Source organism: Histomonas meleagridis (assembly GCF_020186115.1).
Source record: "Histomonas meleagridis strain 2922-C6/04-10x chromosome Unknown scaffold_168, whole genome shotgun sequence".
In the NCBI taxonomy this organism is placed as follows: Eukaryota; Parabasalia; order Tritrichomonadida; family Dientamoebidae; genus Histomonas; species Histomonas meleagridis.
In genome coordinates, this window is record NW_027150930.1 from 59251 (window position 1) to 81485 (window position 22235).

Consider the following 22235-nt stretch of genomic DNA (forward strand, 5'->3'; position numbering starts at 1 on the left):
CAGTAAAATCAAAAAATATAGAATTTATTAAATATATGCTAAAACGAAAAGGAATTGATATTGATGCTAAGGATATTTATTTGTTTTATTTAACATTTATTATAATAATTTTGGAAATTTTGAAATCGATTTTTTCAAAATATATATTTTTTTAAGTCCAATCTTAATTATTTTTGATGTATATGATTTTTTATTAATGGTAGTTCTTGAAATCTTAAGAATGATTTTTTTCATTCAATTTTCTTCATTTTATTATCACTTTATTTTAAATCGTATCTAAAAAGTTCTGTGAAGTGGCAGTGGTCTATTTTTTTACTATTTTATTAAAATAAATTAAATATTATATTTTTTAATTTTAATGATTTACCAAGATATTTATATTTCGATGGTCAAAAAGTGCTCAAAAATGGTTTTTTATATATTTTTTGTTATGTGATCATTTTCAATCAAAATTTTTGTTGTACGTTTTAATTAAAATAATTTTATTTGGTTTTACAAATATATTGGTTGCAGAAAATGAGACTTTAATTTTTCGATTTAATTATTTGATAAAAATTTAAGAGATGAATAAAACCTAACGCTTAAATGTGTCAAATAATCTATAATCGATTAGTAATATTTTCATATATATGGTTTTGCAAAATATGCATTTTTGGTTGGAAAATATGAGATTTTTATTTTTTTGATGAAAAAAAAGAACATTCTGAACACAATATTGTGTAATAGTTTTTTAATGGGACCCATTCAATTATAAAGTTTAATATTCATTTAAATATGCCAGCCTGACTATATATTTGGACTGCTGTATTTTTTTTTTTATGCTTCATTCTTTCAGTAATGTTTCCCAAAAAAATAAATTGAATAATCTACAATTCATTTGAATCAAAGAATTCGTAATTTGAATATGCAATTTGGGTTTCTTGATTGATAGAAAATGATGTTGTTCACCTCACAAATTGGAGTTTTTGATCGAAAAATATAAGAATGACTCTATAAGAATGATATAAAATTAAAAAAATCACCATTGACAGATGCCTCAGAATGTATGTCAGGTATTCTCGAATTCAAATATGATAAATCGATCATTTTAATGTATAAGGTAATGGAGATAAAGATATCAACTCGAAACCTATAAATTTATAAATACTATCCAATAGATATCTGATTCAATAATGGCTCAGAAAATTAAGCAAGAAAATACATCATATATTATTTTTTAATTTATTTATGATTGATATTTATCAAAATAAAATATGTAAAATATGATATAATTATGATGGATTTAACAAATAATCTTGTAAAATATTATAAATTACTTCAAATTTTCTACATTCATGATGAAAAAACAAAAATATATTTAAATTAAATAAAAAAACATTCGATTATGATATAAATACAAAAACAAAAAATCACAAGCTATTCATAGAAATATTAAATACAAAGGAAAAACGAGAAAAAAATATAACAGAGAACAATAACCTGATTAAAAATGATCTTTTATCTATTAGGTTTCGTTCAATCATTTTTTCTATTAGAAAAGATGCCTCTGATGTTGCCATTTTTGATATGTAATCATAAAAAATTTCAATAGTTTTTGGATAATCTTTGTTCATTTCTTCTGTTTTTATTTGAATTGCTTCTAAATATTTTATGTAAATATCATCGACATATTTTAGTGATAAAAATGCATAATAAACTAAATTGGAAAAAATTTTGAGAAATGAATTTGGAAAGATTAAATCAAATTTAATTCCATAGTTCGCTCGACAGATATATCAAGATTTTTTTTAGTTAAATTAAAAACTACTTGTTCCAGTGATAAAAGAAATTTCAAATAATTGATAACTTTGTAACACTCTTCTGTTTTCTTTTCGTTCATCATTATAATTATTCACTTTTTGATCGGCGACTTTACAAATCTAAAGCGTAAATCAAAAGTGACATTCATTTTCCTTCAAAGCAATTTGATCAAATCAAAAATAACAAGTAAAATTATGTTCATGCTTCTCTTTTAAATAAAATAATTTTTATTAAATCCAGAAGTTCTCACTAAAGGAAAAATATTTCTAATTTTCGAAAAAAAAAAACGATTTTCTATAAATTTATTTGTACAATATCTGTATATTGATTCCAATCAATTTATTAGAAGTATATACCTCCCGTTGCATGCAATAGCTTAGAAAATAAATTTATTATTCTTTTTTATTTTAAAAGATTTTGGATAAAACTTGAATTTTTTTTGTAATAATATGTTTCCACTTGATATAATTAGCACAAGCACATGCTGGTAGGAAGCATAATTCATCACAAGAGTTGAGCAATTGATTTAAATTTCGTGTTTTGGATTAAACGGGCTCCATCTAATGAAATGAATTCAACACATTGCTATGTCTTACCATGCAAAACAAAAAATTTATATATTTGTTTGATGTCTGTTGGCAATACTGATTTTATGTGTAAGCTTTCCAAAGATCCTCTTTTTTTCCAAGCAGAATCAAAATTGGCAAACATCCTTAAAGGCAAAGAAAATTATCTCAAAAGCGAATTAGAAAATGCGCCTAGCATTGATCACTTTTGTCAACAAATATTTTACCTTGTTTCAAAAATGATGATAAATCAACCATCATCCAATATTTTTCCAAATTCCACCTTTTTCCAAAGAGTTTTAGATGAAATTCGTGAGATTGGTTGGGATTTGGTTTCAAACATTGATCCAACGCTATCATTTTTTGAAGTAATAATAACAGATAAAAAAGGCAGGAAAATCGAAGTTCGCTTTGATTTCCAACCAACGTTTCCAAAGACACCACCTAAGGTCACAACAAATCTTCCGATTACGCCCAAATATGAATGGGATTCCACTAAATCACATCTCGTTTCAATCATCGAGATTATTAAAGATCAAATTCCACTTTTCGAACCTCTTTGGAGTCAACTCGAAGAGCTTGATCGCGAAGCCTTTGTTATAGAACCTCGTGAGCCATCATTAAATTGTTGTATTCGAAGGATTGTCCTCACGAATCAAGTTCAACTTCAACTTGAGTTATCACCGAAACGACCTATGCATCCACCCAAAGTAGTATTTATTGGTGCGGAAGAACAGAGCCAACAAATGCGCGAAAAATATCAGAAAGGAAAATGGAGAATCGATATTTCACTCATGAAAAACATCGAAAACATTTTGGAAATGAAATTGCCAAAACGCGATTCAGAAGAAATGCAGGAAACGGACTTCGATTGCGGGATTTGTTATCTTGAAAGACTTGGCGGAGAATTACCGGAAATTATTTGCGGGAACCCGAAGTGCGCGAAAAGGTTCCACAGATCTTGTCTGTCCGATTGGCTAAGAACAAAGCGTGACTCGGAACAAAGTTATCAATACATTTTCGGTAACTGTCCATTTTGTTCGCATCCAATCCAATGCAGTTTAATGGATAACCAATGAAAATAGATTTTTTTGTAAAAATTGTATCACGTAAAGAATTGTAAGTTAAGGAAAATTAATTAAATGTATCTTTGAGTCAATCATATTATTAATGAAAATTTGGAAATAATAAAATGAAGTTATAAAAAAGTTGTTTTAGTCGAAAAGATCATCAAAGCCTCCCATCATTTCAACAACCTCTTCTTCTTCTTTCTTCTTTTCTTCTTCCTTCTTTTCTTCTGTTGCTGCAGTTGAACCACCTGCTGCTGGTGCTGCTCCACCAAGAGCTGTTCCCTTTACAAGTTCTGTGATATCGTGATTTTTGAAATATTCTGCAAAGAGATCAACCCAATATGATTCAATTTTAATACCAGCAGCTTGAATGAGCTTATTAATCTTATCTGCTGTTATTTCAATTCCGTCATCATTTAATATGAGTGCTGCATAAACAACTGCAAGTTCTTGTGATGCCATTTGCTCTTAAAAGGACCAAACCGTTAATAACCGCAAAATCGGGGTGCCCCTTTGGCACGTTTTGGTGTTGAACATTGAATGGTTTATCTATTGTGAGTAGTTGCTTTGAATACTTAACCTCTTTGTTGTATTTGAACAACCTCACATGAGCTCACAGCCTCTCCTCGAAAGCGATGGACAAATTAGTTATGTTCATTCTGAACAAGGCGAAATAATCAATAGCGATAATGTTTTTGATCATCCCATTGAAGAAAAATTATCAATGGGAGGATGCTTTTTAATTCTTGTTAATACCGCAATTGGTTCTGGTACTTTATTAATTCCATACTGTTATACTTCAGGAGTTTTTACATCACTTCTTATTTCACTTCTTTTTGGCATAGTCTCTTATATTGCTATGACTTGTTTAATTGAATCCGGCAAAAACTTCCGTAAATATGATTATCACGAATTATTTGCACATTGTTTTGGTGAACGTTGGATGTGGATTCCAGATCTTATGATATTTTTAGTTCAGTTTGGATCAGCTATGATATATGCACATTGGAATGGACGCCTTCTTAATCGCCTTATTGGTTCCAGTAATATTATTCTCGGCTCCAATGTTTTTTGGGTTTTTGCAACATCCGCTATCATTGCATTTCCATTAACAATATTCAAAGATATTCAAGCTCTAGAAAAGCTCACAGCTCTTTCCTTTGTGTTTATTATCATTCTTATAGTTCATGCCACGTTTTGGCTGATTAAAGATGTTTCAGAATTAGGATTTGATCCTCGCAACGAACTTCGTTTCTTCAATTTCAAACGTTATGATGTCATTATCACTGCCTTTGGTGTTAATTCCATGGCATATAATTGTCATATTAATGTATTTTCATGCATTGGCCATATGAAGAATTGCACATTTAAACGCTGCAAACAACTCAGTATCGTTGTTGTTGCAGTAGCATTTCTTTTATATAACATGTTTGGCATGATTACATATTTTGATCTTTTCGATACACTTGGAAATGGAAGTTCACTCGAATATTATCCTCCGAGACATTGGTTTACAATAATTACGATCATTGGCGTAGTTATTGTACTTATCATATCTGCTCCATTGGTTCTATGGGCTGCCAGATACTCCGTAAACAGGATTTTGTTTAAAGGCAGAAAGATGTCGAATTTAAGATGGATAATAATAGGCGGCTCTATGTGCATTGGTGCTGCTTTACTCGCTGCATCTTCAGATAACGTGTTGCTTTTCTTCGATTTGGTCGGCGGCTTGTTTACGCCAACTATAATATTCTTAATGCCGGGTTTGTTCTTTGTGAAATCCGCAAATAGTAACACACCATTGTACAAAAAAATCGCTGCTTACTTCATAATATTGTTCACTATTGTTGCTATGGTCGCTTGTACTTATCAATCGATTAGTGAAATAATTAAAACTGCAAAAGGTAATGAATAAAACTTTCTTTATAAAGAAAAAAAGCAAATTCATAGGTTTACCCTCGTTTTGAATGAATTCAATGAATATTTTGAATAAAATGATCAAATTCATTAAAAAAATGAAATGGTTTCAATACAGACTCAAAAATTGTGTGGATGAGGAGGTTGGTGATGTTGAAATTAAAGTCGGTTTAGAAATTAGAAATATTTTTAATGTCAGCACAAACATCGAATTTCGCAAGCAGAAGCCCAACACCTTCATTAAAGAAACCAAAGGGGATTTCGTTGTTAAATGATCTCCCAAAGCTAAAAGGACTTTTATGTGTATGTATATTTTATACACTAATATGTACAGTTTGGTTTATGTTTAACCCAAGTACATACTACATACTCATTGCTTCTTTGATAGTAACATCAATTGTTTATTATCTTGTAGAAAAAAAATCAAATGAATCAAAACAAAATGATAATCAAACATCTGGTAAGAGCTCCCCATATAAAGGCGTGTCTAGTCCTGATTCTAGTATTAAAAAAGTTCAAAAATCTCCATAAATAAAGACTGTCCAAACTCAAAATTAAGGTAGCATAAAAACGCCGTGCTACTTGTGATCTGCTACACTTAGTGTTATGAGTTTTTAAAGATAATAAAAATATTTTTTTTTTTCTTGCAAATGATTTCATAAATATTAATGTTAAAAATCTCGGATCGATCCATGTGATTGTTGAGTTAAGTTACTGCTTGAGGTAACAATTTGATTGAGTAATAATGATAATTTTTTTTACAAATAACATGTTATTTGTTGCTGGAAAAAATTATTGAAAAGTTTATGACATATTGTATGTTTTCCAATTTTGAAATCTTAACCGATGGGGAGATGAAGAAAACAGAAACAAAACTCGAAATAATTGAGAAACTATCAGAAGCAATAGAAAAGATCATTAGTGATGATGAAATACTTATAAAAATCGCAATAAACTTTGCACACAAGTTAAATGACCATCTCGATGCAAATGAAGAAATAAATGGTCCTTTGTTTGATTCCACTAAAATAGCAGAATACTGTTGGCCATATGCTAAAGATCCTCCAACACTTGAAGACTTATCTGTTCCAAAAACATTTTATCAAACGAAGGAATTAAAAAAGGGAGTTTCATCAGATTTCGAAACAGAAATTCTTTCCAACATACAGAAGGCATTTGGCAAGAAGGTTAAAATGAGTGATTTACGTAAAATCGCATCAATTATTTCCAAAAAAACATCTATTCCTTTAAAAAAGCGTTACACAAAATCAAAGAAAAGAATCATTGAGTGGATGTATGTGAATTGGGAAAAGGTTGAACCTCATTTAAAGAATACCATAGTTTATATCCAAGAAACCTGATATTTATTTACTAAATCATTTTGTTTTTTCATATTAAGACTAGATTTGAGTGAGAAATTCGACATTATTTTGATTTTTCCGCATTATTCTTTTTCTCAAATTGCTCTTCTGTTTCATGAGCTCGCGAATTTATACGCTCCTCATGTTCATTTGATGAAGGTGCATTTTTCTTTGAAGTTTGTCTGATCATATCTTCACGGAGCATTTCGGTTTCTTGCTTATTTATTTCAATTTCTTCACAAACTTTTTTATTTTGCTCACGTATCAATTGTATATTACTTGCTTTGATAAGATTAGCCTCTGACTTCTCTGGATATAGATGATATGTTACTTTAACAAATCTGTTATTGCAAAATGGGCGTGGTGATTCTATAGCGATTGCAGCTGATTCCTTTGTCTGAAATTCTATGGTAGCTTTGGTCTTTCCAACCCAAATTGAGTCGATATGCCCATACTGAGAAAAATGATCAATTATTAATTTCATTTCATTACACTCTGGAGGTATCCTGCCTACATATATTGTTCTAAGTGCTTTATCCATATAATCATCGCCTCTTTCCATTGTTATTTCTTGGTCAAAATTAACGGTCGTTTTTACAAGCCGTTAACTTTCAAACATCTTGGAGTGCACTTTTTTCCCTTTTTAGCTCGTACTAGGTATTTAAATAAGAGTGAATGAAAACATATCACTTTATACTCTTGCTTCACGAACTTCGAAAATATGTGATAACAAATTTAGCGTTGTTTTTAAAAACATATGTACATAATTTATTGATTTTCAACAAAGAATTGTGCAACTAGTTTTGGATTCAAAGAAATTAATAACGGAAGCCCAATCTTATGTTTTTCGTTCGAATCTGAATATGAAACGATTGCTTCATTTTTTTCTACAGATATCGAGTGTACAACAGAAGGAACAAGGGGGCAAGAAGGAAGTTCACTGAAACCAATATCCGAAAACGTTGGGAGAATTGATTCATATGGTTTAACATCTCGAATTTGATAATAAATGTGTGAATCAGTTTGATCAGAGTCATTTACAGGAATTGTCTGAGTTTCACTGTCTACAAATTCGCGAGGAACTGTTTGACCGTATTTTCTGATGAGTTTTGTAGATTTTTTATCTTGCAATTTTTGGTCAATAACCCAATGTTGTACAAGACATGGACCAAATTCAACAACACGAAAATATTTTTCGTTATTATCATTAATGTATTGTGCATCAATTATTTTGTATGTATTGATCTCCATAGTAAAATATACGATACGTAGTAAACTATTCAAAAAAATTAAAACAAAGGAATTTTTTTTTAGTTGGAATAATTATTTCCAATATTTTGTTAATTAATCAAGCACTAGTACAACATGTTAATATGTAATTTCATATTAAAATCAAAAAGAAAATGTGAAATAGCTAATATTAAGCTTCATGGTTGTTCTTTGGAGCTTACTCTGTATATAAAAAATAAGAACACCTCCAAAAAAAATTTTATAAATATATTGCACAAGATATTTTTATTTTACAATTACAATTTATTGCAGTTGAACTAATCACGCCTAGTTCTAATATATTGCACCCTTATTAAGGAGTAATTTAACAACTTCTGGGTGATCATTTTCAGATGCCCAAATAATTGCCGTATCAAATAATTTAAGTGAATTCCTATTATTATTTTGAAACATCAAATTGCATAAACAAATATCTAATATAATAATCAAACATTTTCAGCATTAATATCAGTATCATCTCTTTCAAGAAGTATTTTAACTATTTCTATACATCCATTATAAGATGCCCAAATAAGTGCTGTATTAAATTTTTTGCATAACTTCCAAATATTGCTTAAAAATCATATATTATTAAAATAAATATTAATTAAGATGTAAAAACATTTTTGACATTGATATCAATTTTTTCTTGTTCAAGAAGTAATTTTGCTATATCTACATGTTTATTTTTTATTGACAATATGAGTGCTGTATTATATGTTTTAATTAATTTCCAAATTATATTTTTAAAAATCAAATTATAAGATCAAACAATATATAAAACAAATATACATTTTCTTTTGCATTAATATCAACGTTTTCATGTTCAAGAAGTAATTTTACAATATCAATATACCCGTTTTCTGATGCAATAATAAGAGGAGTCAAAAAGCTTTTAATTAATTTTCATGTAATATTTTGAGACCCAAAATTATTAAAAGAAATTTGACATAAAATAAGCAAGAATTTTTAGAATTAACATCTATTTCTTCTTTTTGAATAAGTAATTTTACTATTTCTATCTTATTGTTTAATATTCCCTTCATAAGTGCTGTATTAAATATTTTAAGTAATTACCAAACATTTATTTGAAATTTCATAATATTTAAATATGTATAATATAATTTAAATAAATATCTTTATCATTAACATCAATTTCTTCTTCTTTAAGAAATAATTTGACCATTTCTAGCATGCCTTCTCTACATGCTAATATAAGCAGTGTTTCGAATTGTTTTAAAAAATTCCAAATATTATCATTAAGCATTAAAACAACAAAATAAATCTGAAAAAAAACAATTAAATATTTTTTATATTCACATCAATTTTTTTATTTTTAAGAAGTAACTTTACTATTTCTACATGATTATTTATAGTTGCAAACATAAGAATAGTTTCAAATAGTTTGAAAATATTTCGAATTTTACCAAGAAATTTTATATCATTTCAACAAGAATTGAGTAAAATAAAAAAATATTTTTAACATTAAGATCAATTCCTTCATGTTTAAGAAGTAATTCAACGATTTCTATATGACCATTTATAGATGCTTGCATAAGTGCTGTTTCAAATAATAGAAAGAATTACCAAAAATTGTTTTCAAATAAAAAATTATCAAAATAAATAAAAAACAAAACAAATAAATATTTGTAACATTAATATTGAGATTTTTATGCTCAAGATGCGATTTAACTATTTCTGCGTGACCTTTTTGAGATGCATATATTAATGATGTATTAAACATTTTAAATAATTTTCATATGTTATTTTAAAATAAGAAATTAACAAAATAAATTTCATCCACAGCGTTAATATCGACACCTTCTTGTTGAAGAAGGAGTTTAACTATTTCGATGTTACCCTTTATAGATGCAATCATAAGTGCCGTTTTAAATATTTTAAATAATTTTTAAGTATTATTTAGAAATTCTAAATTCATAATATAAATATTAAATAAAACAAATCAATATTTTTAGCATTAATATCAATTCCTTCTTGTTCAAGAAGTAACTTAACTATTTCTGTATTACCTTTTGAAGATGCAATCATAAGTGCTGTTCTAAATATTTGATAGAATTTCCAAATATTATTTTGAAATAACAAATTATTAAAATAAATTTTAAACAAAACAAATAATTACTTTTAGTATTAATATCAATTCCTTCTTGTTCAAGAAGTAACTTAACTATTTCTGTATTACCTTTTGAAGATGCAGATATAAGTGCTGTTCGAAATAGTTTAAATAATTTCCAATTGTTATATTAAAACAAAAAATTATTAATATGAATTCGATCTCTAGCGTTAATATGAAATCCTTTTTGTTCCAAAAGAAATTTAGTAAGTTCGTTATTTTCTGATTCTAAAGAAAATAGCAAAATATCGAATGGAACAGAATTATATTGAAGTAAATACTTGACAATATAAAGGTTTCCAATTTGTGCTGCTTTATCGATAAGACAAGGCTCAATACGCACTCCTTCTTTCTCCAAAAATGCAAAAATTACAAAGTTGCCGCTTTTAAAAGATAACATTACCAAATTTTGACGTACGAAACTTGATGTTTTTATCTTTTGTTTCCCAATCCATTCCCAGATTGGAAAATCCAATTCTTGATAATCGTCATCCATTTTTTCCAATTTATTCTCATAAAGATATTTAAAGACATCATTTCTATGGTATTTAATTGCTGTTTCATATGCATCTTCAAATGAAGAATGATTTTGTTCACACAAATGGATGATTTCTTCATTTCCACCTGCAACAGCATATTTACCTGCATTTATTACATTTGCGCCATTCATAAGTAAATATTTAAAACATTTAACTGATCCAAAAAATGCTGCATAATCAATTAATGCAACATTTTCTTCATTAATATATGAACATCTTTCATAAAGTGATGGCATAATAAATTGATTAAAATCAAAATTTGTTTGTGATGATATTTCTTGAAGTTTTTCGATTTCATCATTTCGAATTATTTTTGCAATTTTATTAGGGTTAACTCCTTCTTCAATTAATTTCTTATGAAGCTCCCAATCATTCTTTGATAGTTCTGCATAATTTTTAAAAAGTTGCAATGTAAAGGTAGAAACATCATATTCCAAATTTTTTATATTAGTTATATATTGAACGAAATATGGATTAAGGTTATTTTGACCAAATTTTGGTTCTATTAAATTATTTTCAATTAATTTAGCAAGAAAAAAATTTGATTCTTGAGAATCAATTTTGGAAATATATACTGCAAAAATATCAATGATTTTAAAATTATTTTTATTTATTTCTTCTTCTTTTATTTGTAATGATTCCAAATATTTTATATAAACATTGTATAAATTACTATGAGAAAGAAATGCATAGAAAACTAAATTGCTTATGATAAAATTAAATGAATATGGAAAATTATAATCAAATAATTCCATTGTTTGTTGAACCATTAAATTAATATTGTTTTTAGTTAAATTAAATATAATTTTTTCAAGTTCTAATAGTAATGCCATATCAGTAGAATTGCATTTCCCATTCTTCATAAGAAATGACCAAGTCACTTTTTATATCAAAAGTGCACCTCATTCAAATTGTTTTTGACTAAGTCTGTACGATTTACAAACGCTGATGAAGTGAGGTCATACATTGAAAAAATTCCATCGTTCTTTTTAAGTGAGGTTTGTTTGAATTTGGGCGCAAACACGTGATGCGTTTCTAACAAAATTGAATCAGAAACGACAATGAGTAAAACGATAATAGAAGCTTTTTTAATAAATGTCACGCGAACAAGTGTTTGTCACAGGACACAGGAATCCAGATATGGATTCTGTATGTTCTTCATGGGCCTACGCCAAATTGAAAAATATGGTTGACCCAACACGAAATTACATTCCCATTCGTGGACATATGAATGATATTACTAATGCACAATTTTCACGTCTTGGAATTAAAGCACCTATGTATGTTAACGATATTAAGCCACGTGTATATGATGTTATACTTAAATGCGAAGAACTTCATCAACTTGACGATCCTTTATTCAACATCTGTAATTATTTTAATAAGAAGAATTACTCGGTAATTCCTGTTTTCCAAGGGGAGAAATATTGTGGAATGCTTCCTATTGAAGCTATTACCAATTATCTTCTTAAAAAGTCCTCAGTTGCACGTCCCAAGTATAAGTTCTATATCCATAACTTTCCCAAGCTTATTAAAGGCCGATTTTTAAAGGTAGGTGAGCAAACAGAGTTTATTTCTACAATTGTCATTGGTCTCAAGAAGTTTGAACAATTCCAAAGCACAATGAAACAACATCGCAAACATCTCCCGCTTGTTATTTTAGGCAACCGAAAACGCCATATTGAATTAGCCATGGAGATGAATGTTCCTGCCATTATAATTGTATGTAATGAAAGCGATCGTAGCCTACAAATTGACACATCCAATTACAAAGGGACGATTTTTATATCCGAGATTGAATCCGAGCAAACACTTCAATATCTGAAAATGTCAATTCCATTAAAGAATTTAATGGGACAAGAGCAGCCACCACCAGTCAGTCCTACAGATTATTTTGATGATGTCAAGCAACTCTTTACATCCACCACATTCCGAGCATTTCCAGTATTAAATGAAGAAGGCGATTTTTATGGCATCGTTCAAAAGTCCTCATTTTTAGTCCGCCCGAAGAAGAAAGTTATTCTTGTAGATCATAATGAGCCAAGTCAATATATCTCTGGACTTGAAGATGCTGAAATCATCGAAATCATTGATCACCATCGTCTTGCTGCGGAAAAAACTTCTACGCCGATATTCATTGATGCAGAACCTTTAGGCAGCACGTGCACTATAGTATATAATCTTTATCGAAAATATGACCAAGAATTAGATCAAGAAACAGCGCTGGTGTTACTGTCCGGGCTAATATCGGATACAGTAATGTTAAAGTCACCAACGACAACATTAATTGATCAAGAAGTTGCTGCGAAATTAACGCGAATTGCAGGAATCCAAAGTTTACAAAACTTCGGAGAAACAATGTTCAGTGGAGGAGCGTCGATAACGACACAAGACGCACGGAAACTAATCACTTCTGACTTTAAGATATTTTCCGAATATGGAACCAAATTCGGAATCGGTCAATGCGAAGTTACGCAGTTTCAAGGTATCGACGAGATTAAAGAACATTGGTTAGAAGTGCTTGAGCAAGTGAAACAAGAAAACAAATTGGATTGGGCAATGATTGTAATTACAAACATTATAAAAGAAGATAGTATAATGCTAATGACGCCATACCCTGAAAAAGAAAAGAAGTTGAAGTACGAAAGACAATCAAATCAGGAATATTTGTGCCCTGGAGTGCTATCAAGGAAAATTCAGATTTTACCAGAAATTATTCGTGTGCTAAGTGATGTCGACTAAAAAAATAAACTTTTGATTTGAAATTGATTTGTTTCCACATATTATAAAACTTATGTTCAAAAAAGGAAACACCAAATCCAACTTTTTGAATGGTATTTCTGTAAAAAACGATCAAAAGCAGTCCCATTTGTGTAGTTAAGTTTTCGGTTCGTTACTCGATTGTGAGCTTTACTCATACGATATCGTAATTTGATCGGCATATAGATTGAGTATGTTTGTTTGGGAAATCAGCAGTTAGGATCATTTCAGATACAAAATGGATAAATATGGAATTAATAAATTTATATTTTAAATAATTATTGAATAAAACAAGTTACATGAAAATATTATAATTATAGAATTATGCAAATTTATTAAAAAAAACATCTTCATATAAAATTTCATGAAATAATTATCATTGTCTTCGTTTTGCTTCATCTTTAAATTCTTAAAAACAACTTTAAGTACTGTTGTACTTCGGGGATACTTGTTTTACTATAAAATGATTTTAAGTGTTGAATTCCAAAATTTGATTAATAATAAAAATATTTGATTTTTTATATATGTGTTTTCTAAAAAAAATCTGTTTCATTGTAGATTCGTGAGAAGTCGGTAGATTGTGGAAACGCTATGCATGCTAAGAATTATATAATTGACCTGATAATTTATCCAGTCTTTATGCCCCCTTATTAAAATCTTACGAATTTCACTCTGGGGCTCAGTAGACCCAAAGTTTTTCATCTTGAGTTTTGTATCATGCTTTTCATAGAAATCAACAATTTCAAATGAAATATCTACTAAATGTTGTTTGATGGCATCAATATCATTTGCAAAACTGTTGAGTTCAGAAATATCTTGACTTTGTTCTGTTTTTCGAAGAAGCATTATACTTATATGAGTATGGATATCATTTAAATAAGTGAGAAACTGACTTGCAACTTCGGATAAGCGTTTATCTATCATTGACAAAGAACATATATTTTGTTTATTTGTATCATTAAAAACTGCTGATGTTTGTAATACAAAATCTCTTTGTAATATTTTTTCCTCAACAACTGTATCTAGTAGTTTTTCCATCATATTTAATGACCCTTTAGCATTCATTGGAGATGATTCAGAAACATCTTTCATTTCGATAATGTTGTTATAAAAATATTAAACGTACATCGCAATGACACTTTTGGATAAACGACTTTTCCAGAAGATCGGCCATAAGTATCGTTGGGTGTTAATCGCTATCACCCTCTGAAAAAAATGGTTGGATCTTTGAAATTTTGAGATGCGATAGATTAAATTATAATTATGAACACAGATAAAGACCCAAATTATACACAAAGCCTTTTAGAAAATAAAAAAGATGAAGAAGAAAAGAAGCTAGAAGAAGATGAACACTACCGTCTTGGTGGTAGAGGCCCACTTAAAACTCTTCTTATCCTTACTGTTGGACCTCTTATCTCACAACTTGTGTCAGGTCTTTATGGTGTTATTACTTCAATGTGGATATCTAAAGCCATGGGTGACAAAGGAATGAGTGCCATTTCAATTTATTCAAACCTTGATAACATTGGTAGAGCTTTTGGTTTCTTCATGCTGACAACAGCTTCATCAAAAATTTCGGCTCTTTTTGGTGAGCTTAAAGGAGAAGAAGCTGGACAAGTTATTTGTGATTTAATTCGAGTTTCAATACTTTGTGGTATATTTGTGCCAGCTGTTTTAACACCAGCATCTAAGCCATTGGGTCGATGGTTTGGTGCCAAAGAAGATATCATTGATCTCGGTTTTCAATATTTAACACCTTTGAATTGTTTTTGTTTTGTTACCTGCATATATCTTCTTATGTGTGGATGTTTACAAGCTGAAGGTCGATCTAATTTAGTTGCCATTACTCAAGTATGTTCACTTGTTGCAAATATGGGTCTTTTTTGCCCACTCTTTGTTGTCGTTTTCAAATGGCAAACTCTTGGCGCAGCTATAGCCACAGTTGTATCCGAATTTATTCCTGGCTTTCTCGTTCTGACTTTGTTCTTTTGTGGCAAATTTGGTGTCAAACCGAAACTGTCAGGTCTATTCAAAAAGTTTTCACCTCACACGCTTCCTGCATTAAAAGTTGGGATATCACAGCTCATCATGAACTTATCCCGTAGTATCCCAAGTATTTTCCTTCGTAAGTTCATGGGCTTGTGTGCAGAAAAATCACCTGAAGGAGATTTTGAAAATGCAATTGCAGGATTTAATGCAGTTACCAGAATTTTCGGTATCACTGATTCAGTTAGATTAGCAGTTTCAATGGGTTTGTTACCAGCAGCATCATATGCTTTTACGTCACATCGATACTTGCGTATCTTTCATTTGATCGGGCATTCTTGTTGGCTTAACTTAATATGGGGAGTAAGTACTACATTGCTAACAGCGTTTGATGCTAAACTAGTTGCAATGTCAATATCATCAAGTCCAGAATACTTAAAATATGCAACACCAATGTTAAGAATTTCTAATTGGGAGGCTCCGTTTTCTTGGATTAGGAATGTCTGCCAAACTATTTTGCAAGCATTGCAATATGGTACTACTGCAACAGTTTACATGCTGACTGCAACTTTTTGTACTTATATTGGCGCTTTGTTATTACTTTATTACACTAATGATCATGACTTCATTAGGATGATGTACACTTTCCCAATCAGTTCGGGTTTGGCTGTTGTCGTCGGTATGATAATTGTCATATTCCCATTAAGAAAAATTTGGAAAGAAAGAGATCCAAACGAAAATGCAAAGGGTATTGAATCCAAAAATACTTTAGAAAGTAATTTCGTAGATGTAGAAAATAGAAATGAAAATGAACAAAATAAAGTTTAGATGAATAAAGAATAAACTATTTAAAAAATATTGTAAAATAATGAACTAAAAAAGAGACAAATGTTTTCTTCTTGCCATTTTTTATTTGACCTCCATGTAAATTAAATTGATATTTTTTTCTTTTCTGAACCGGTCTATCCGATAGGGAAATTGACTGGCAATTGAATAACAAACGATCGTTCCACATTCAATTTTTGAATTTCGAGACACATCACATTAACTGTATTTATTTTTTGCCTAAAAGGGATAATGAAAACTTCAACCTAACATGAAAAAACCCATTAACCAGAAAGCAAACAATGTAGTTAAATGAATAAGGAAAATTTAATTCATATAAATCAGATGATTTATCACTGTTATCTCAACTCAAGTCAAATATGTTCATGCATGAACTTTAAACGTAAGATATTATTCAGTAGCTTCGGGTGTTATTAAATTTGGCAGAACAAAGATAAAAATACATTGAATTTACATAGCTAATTATAAAATTTTCTTAAGAAGATAACTTTGCTGAACTTGCTTTAGTGTCTGAATCTCTTGTTGTATGGTAAAATAGAGTGATTTTTCGTCTGAGAAAAAGTCAATCAGATGTATTTTTTATTGATGAAATAAGTAGACAACCCTCTTTTTTTCCTTGGTATGAGCATGTTTGTTTGTTTTTATATTAAGAGTTCCTTCAAATTTGCTTTTTCCAAAGTTAAAATCTTTTAACAAATTTGACTTGTATCGATTGAATATTTTGGCGGCAAAAAAATGGAGAACGCAACGATTGATGATCTCTTCTTCTATGCCAATGCATTAAATGAAGCGCTACAGCCAAAAGAAGCAATCAACATGATGAAAATACTTATTGAAAAACAACCTTCACTTAATCTGAATCAACGATCCTTATTTGCTTCCATTAGTAAGGCTATTGTCGATCCTATTCGAGGCTCACTATGTGTTTTAACAGAAGAAGAGAAAACTGCATTGGTTGAATATTTAAGCAAAATTCAATTGTATAGAGAAGAATGTTTTTCAAAATTATTCTCATTTAGCCAAGAAATAATAAGAATAGTAGACGACATGCTTCTCCCACATTCAAGAAATCAAGAAGAAATTACTTTCTACCTGAAATTGAAAGGTGATTTTTCAAGATATATCTCTGAATTTTCAAGTGATTCAACAAAAGAAAAATATCTCAAGGAAGCAAATGACTCCTATTTAGAAGCAACAAAGAAAGCAGAAAGTCTAGAGTTTAGCAGTTCCACACGACTTGGAACAATATTAAATTATTCTGTTTTTTTGTATGAGCACATGAATGATTTTGATGGAGCTATTTCCCTACTCAAGAACACTCTTGAAAGAGTCAAACGACAATATCCTAACCAACAAGTTTCTTTGGATGAAGAAACCATCGATATTGTAAAAGTAATGACAAGGAATCTTGAAAACTGGCTTCAAGAAACTTATGAAGAAGAGGAAGAAGAAAATCAACCAAAAGAATAAAAAATATGTTTTAAACAAAATTTTTTTTTAGCCTGAAAGTTGATCTAATAAGCTTGATTCAAAATGATATGGTATAATTTTTCTTGTCTTCATGAAATGGCCAGTTAAAGGAGAATGAAATCATTAATTAATAATAATCGGATCAAAGAAAAAAAATTTATGTGAGCATTTTAATGTTGTTTGTTCGAAACATTGTATTAATTATAATTATGCGTCGATCGTGTTTTATCGATATCAATACCTGAAGTTTCTGACTCGGAAGATATCAGAAAAAATCGAGCATTGAAAAAATACTTGAAAAAGTGAGAAGACATTTTTTTCAATGAAATTATCGTTAGGAACGTCATTCAAATCCATTGAAAACGTTACATAAGTTTGAATGGGTGTTGATAAGCATTCAATCTCAGTCAAAAATGGGTAACTGTCTAATCTACTCGAATATGAATTCCAGAATGTTGTTTGTCTTATCATGTCTTGTAGCTTCTACGTATCAATTATCATACAATAAAGTTAATGTATTAGGATTTTCACATTCATATTCGAATGTTCCAACAATTCAAGAAACAAATGTGATAACAAATACTATTGTCTCCTCTTACACATGCACAATATCGAACACACTCACTATTTCACAAATATATGTTGAAACTAATGTAATAACAGCATCATATACACGAAAATATTTGGTTGCACAGTCAATCATGTTAACACGTATTCCTTCATATACAATGACATATACTGACTCTTATACATTATCAAATACATTTATATCATCTAATACATATTTAACTTCATACACGAAAACTGTTATTGATTCATTTACATCATCTTTATCATTCATTGAAACTAATACATTAATCTCATCATATACTTTTATAGATTCTTTGACATATGTAACAACAAAATCGAAAATTAATGAGATGACGTATGTTCCTTCAATCACACAAATCACAGTAAATTCACAAACATATTCACCAACGAATATTTTATCGAATACGATTGTGTCGACTATTATTAGTACATTATCAAACTCTATTGTATATTACACAACGACAACATTAACGAATACAATTACCGTATCATTTACTAATACATTTGTTTCATCGAATACGATGTCATTATCAGATACATATATATCAACATCTACTATTGTATATACATCAATATATGTATCATCTACAACATATATTAATTCATATACTTCCTCATATACCAGAAGTAAATCATATGTTGATTCATATTCGTATACTGTGAGCCAAACTAGATCTATTACATATTATCCTAGACCAACAGGCTCTATGTTTACAATGTATGATTTTTCTATCAAAAAGAAAACTAATTCAAAGAATGTTATACATCCACACGAGTATAATCAGAATCAAAAAAACAAAGTTAAAAAAGCTGCTTTTTCAATGATGGGTAAACTCAAACCGAAGATTTTGAATCCATCTCTTTTTCTATCGAGATATATTACAATCTCTACCACTATTTCTTATATTGTTCAATCTCTAACATATGTAAATTCATTAACATCTTCTCAAACAATGGTTCCTTCAATTACTCAATCACGTACACGTTCATCATATAGAAAAAATTCTAGAACTCAAACTCAAACTTATGTTTCTTCTATCACAAGATCACAAACAACTTCAACAACTAAATTTACTACAAGTATACAAACAAATACATTAACACAATTAAATACGCAAACAATTTCATCGATTGATTCACAATTAAATAGTATAACTTCATCACAAACATATACATTATCAAACACATTATCTGTAACAAAAGAAAATCAACAAACAAATATATTATCAGAATCTTATACAGAAATATCTTCATATAAAAATTCATTATCAGAATCATTAATTGATTCTCCATCTTTAACGCAATCTATTATTTATGTTCATTCATATTCACCAACGATATCATTAAAACTCACGTATTCGAATTATTTTTTATTATCATCATCAAATACAGTTTCATTAACATTATCAGAATCACCAACATTAATGTATGAGTTTTCATATTATGATACGAATATATCAACACAAACGGAAAAATTAACATATATAAATATTCCAATTGATACAAATTCAACTATGATATTAAATTCATTAACTTTATCACCTCAATTAACATATATTAATTCTTATATCACATCAAATTCATATCAAATATCATATCAAGAAACATTAATACGAATTGAAGTAGAATATCCAACACCAACAAAATCATTAAATGAAGAAATTGAAGAAATTACATATACAATTACAATAACTTATATAAGAACAGCAACAAAAACAATTGCAATTACACAATCGATAACATTCGATAATACATATTTCTCAGATTCTTATATATTATCAATGTTAAACTCTTCTTTAACATATACAAACACAAAATTCATATTTTATAATTATACTATTATACAATTTACTACATTTCAAGAAGTTTATTCGAATTTTTACTTTGTTTATGAACAACAAATCATTACGAACATTCAAAAACAAGGACAAATTAATATTGGTATCATTATAGGAATTGCATCAGCTGTAGTTGTTATAATTATTATAATTATTATCATTAGTGTTTATTTCATACATTTTAAGAAAGTTAAAGAGGAAGAAGTCGTTGAAGATTATGATTATCAAGCGAAAGAATTTAATAGTTTCGCAGGAACATCAACATTAAAAGATATCGATGAAGATCCATTTGCAGTCGATTTCAAAGAACAAAAATTTGTAACGCCTCTATAATACATTTTTAGTAAAATGTTAAAATTATTTTTATTTTTTTTTTTTTTTTCTCATTACTTAATAAAAATACCACAAAGTAAAATGTAAATCATTTGTTTATAATAAATAAAAATTCTTCGAACAACTTTTAAAGTGTAAAGTTTGCAACACAATTTTCTCCAAACAAAAAAAAGTTAAACACAAAGAGCACCAAACGTCACTTTTCATAAGATACCGCGGTTATTTTCGGTTATCCTTTCAAAAATTCATCGATAAAAAGTTACACACTCAGTTGTGATTCAAACGAAATTATGTTTTCCTCTTCGTTTTCTTTTTCGTGAGCCCATGAAAGAGGACAGCAACAACAAGGATCATCGAACAAATCAACTTCTTCATCGAAGAAGCATTCTGATTCTCCATCATGTCCAGTGCCTGTTTGTGATATTTCCATTTCGTACATTGGACCATTGTCTGCATTTTGCGTTTTGGCTTGAACTTCTGGTGGAGATTCATTAACGCCAAATACCACAGAAATTTCTGATTTCAGTGGTTTTTGACCTTGATATGGAGCACCCATTGCAAATGGTTGTGGAGATACGAAGAGATTCGGCTGGAATATTTGATATGGTGACATGAGCCCTGGATTTGCCATGGGAATTGGGGAAGAAACAAGTTTCCTTCGAACGGTCCACATCCGCTGCTCTGTAAAATTGCCTTTAAGTATTGGAATTGCTTCAAGAAATGGAGCTGATGCATCGCCTTTTATAGGTGCAGTACTATACCCCATTTTGGCAAGAGAACCATTGATAGATGACTTGCATTTGTTAACAAGGAGGCGTAATTGCCGTGTGTTAATAGCAATATCCCATCCCATCCAACAAACGCCGCAAACAAGGCAACGGCAGCTATCGCCATTATCTCCTCTGATGCAAAAATTGCGGATCATGGCAAGAGCGTCTTGAAGTGATTTGATACGTTGATATCTTTTGAATTTCGTGTTTGAGGATGTCAATTCTAATCGTAGTTGTGTATATGAGGCCTGGTCCTCTTTCGAGAGAAGGTCGAAAAAAGCAGGTTGCATGTTGCTAAGTTGCTCATCAGTCGGCTTTTCCTCGATCATTTTTAGCCCTAAATTTTTGTATTGGAATTTGAATGCTTTACGAATTCCAAAACGGTTACACAGGGAAGGGTTCTTGTTGTTGCACAAAAAGAAGAATTTTTCTGAATATAAACAACTTTTTGAATGTATAATTTGTGCTCGAAAACGAAATTGGTGTTGTGCAAAATGGCGGTGAGGACTTTTCTGGGATTTAGGTGGGCTTTTCAAGAATAGCCAATGAGACTTTAATACAAGTCCTTGAGAGGGTACTTTTTGTCCATATAAATATGCAACGTGATTCGAACCAGCGCATCACATTATGATGATCTTGATCACAATCTGGATAACCGCTGACATTTGCCAGTCTTTCTCAATTTTTCTATAGACGAACAAAAAATATTATGTATTTAATTTTTTAAAAAATATATATAATGAATATATATAAAAAATAATATTCTTTGTCCTTCTCGCTTGTTTTAAAAGAATAAATTTCCGCAACCAAATTTTGTATAACCAAGATATCTTGTTTGTGTCACAAACTTTGTTGATAAAAATTAACATGTTTAAGGAATTCTTAAAAATACCAAAATGTTCATGTAAGGCATTTTTACTTATTATAAATTATACTCAGATATCGTGGCTGTAGGCACATATATTTAATAATATAAGTTTTAAAACTG

General features: G+C 29.5%; 8 protein-coding genes across 8 annotated transcripts; 5 read left to right on the forward strand and 3 right to left on the reverse strand.

Moving 5' to 3' along the window:
• Positions 1-2452: 2452 nt before the first annotated feature.
• GO595_010024 (E3 ubiquitin-protein ligase FANCL) lies at positions 2453-3445 on the forward strand (the record flags this gene model as incomplete). Its single annotated transcript, XM_067912657.1, has 1 exon — positions 2453-3445. One exon carries the CDS (start codon positions 2453-2455, stop codon positions 3443-3445), a length of 993 nt encoding a protein of 330 aa, XP_067769797.1.
• A 135-nt stretch (positions 3446-3580) lies between these two features.
• Positions 3581-3898, reverse strand: GO595_010025 (60S acidic ribosomal protein P1; the record flags this gene model as incomplete). The annotated part of the gene is made up of 1 exon (XM_067912658.1): positions 3581-3898. One exon carries the CDS (start codon positions 3896-3898, stop codon positions 3581-3583), a length of 318 nt encoding a protein of 105 aa, XP_067769798.1.
• A 145-nt stretch (positions 3899-4043) lies between these two features.
• Positions 4044-5351, forward strand: GO595_010026 (Transmembrane amino acid transporter protein; the record flags this gene model as incomplete). The annotated part of the gene is made up of 1 exon (XM_067912660.1): positions 4044-5351. One exon carries the CDS (start codon positions 4044-4046, stop codon positions 5349-5351), a length of 1308 nt encoding a protein of 435 aa, XP_067769799.1.
• An 808-nt stretch (positions 5352-6159) lies between these two features.
• Positions 6160-6714, forward strand: GO595_010027 (uncharacterized protein; the record flags this gene model as incomplete). Its single annotated transcript, XM_067912661.1, has 1 exon — positions 6160-6714. One exon carries the CDS (start codon positions 6160-6162, stop codon positions 6712-6714), a length of 555 nt encoding a protein of 184 aa, XP_067769800.1.
• Positions 6715-6778: 64 nt separating this feature from the next.
• GO595_010028 (zinc finger CCCH domain-containing protein 41-like) lies at positions 6779-7276 on the reverse strand (the record flags this gene model as incomplete). The annotated part of the gene is made up of 1 exon (XM_067912662.1): positions 6779-7276. One exon carries the CDS (start codon positions 7274-7276, stop codon positions 6779-6781), a length of 498 nt encoding a protein of 165 aa, XP_067769801.1.
• Positions 7277-11748: 4472 nt separating this feature from the next.
• On the forward strand, positions 11749-13395 carry GO595_010029 (putative manganese-dependent inorganic diphosphatase; the record flags this gene model as incomplete). The annotated part of the gene is made up of 1 exon (XM_067912663.1): positions 11749-13395. The coding sequence occupies one exon, from the start codon at positions 11749-11751 to the stop codon at positions 13393-13395; it is 1647 nt and encodes a 548-aa protein (XP_067769802.1).
• Positions 13396-14676: 1281 nt separating this feature from the next.
• Positions 14677-16227, forward strand: GO595_010030 (MatE family protein; the record flags this gene model as incomplete). The annotated part of the gene is made up of 1 exon (XM_067912664.1): positions 14677-16227. One exon carries the CDS (start codon positions 14677-14679, stop codon positions 16225-16227), a length of 1551 nt encoding a protein of 516 aa, XP_067769803.1.
• Positions 16228-20736: 4509 nt separating this feature from the next.
• On the reverse strand, positions 20737-21537 carry GO595_010031 (potassium/sodium hyperpolarization-activated cyclic nucleotide-gated channel 1; the record flags this gene model as incomplete). The annotated part of the gene is made up of 1 exon (XM_067912665.1): positions 20737-21537. The coding sequence occupies one exon, from the start codon at positions 21535-21537 to the stop codon at positions 20737-20739; it is 801 nt and encodes a 266-aa protein (XP_067769804.1).
• Positions 21538-22235: the final 698 nt, after the last annotated feature.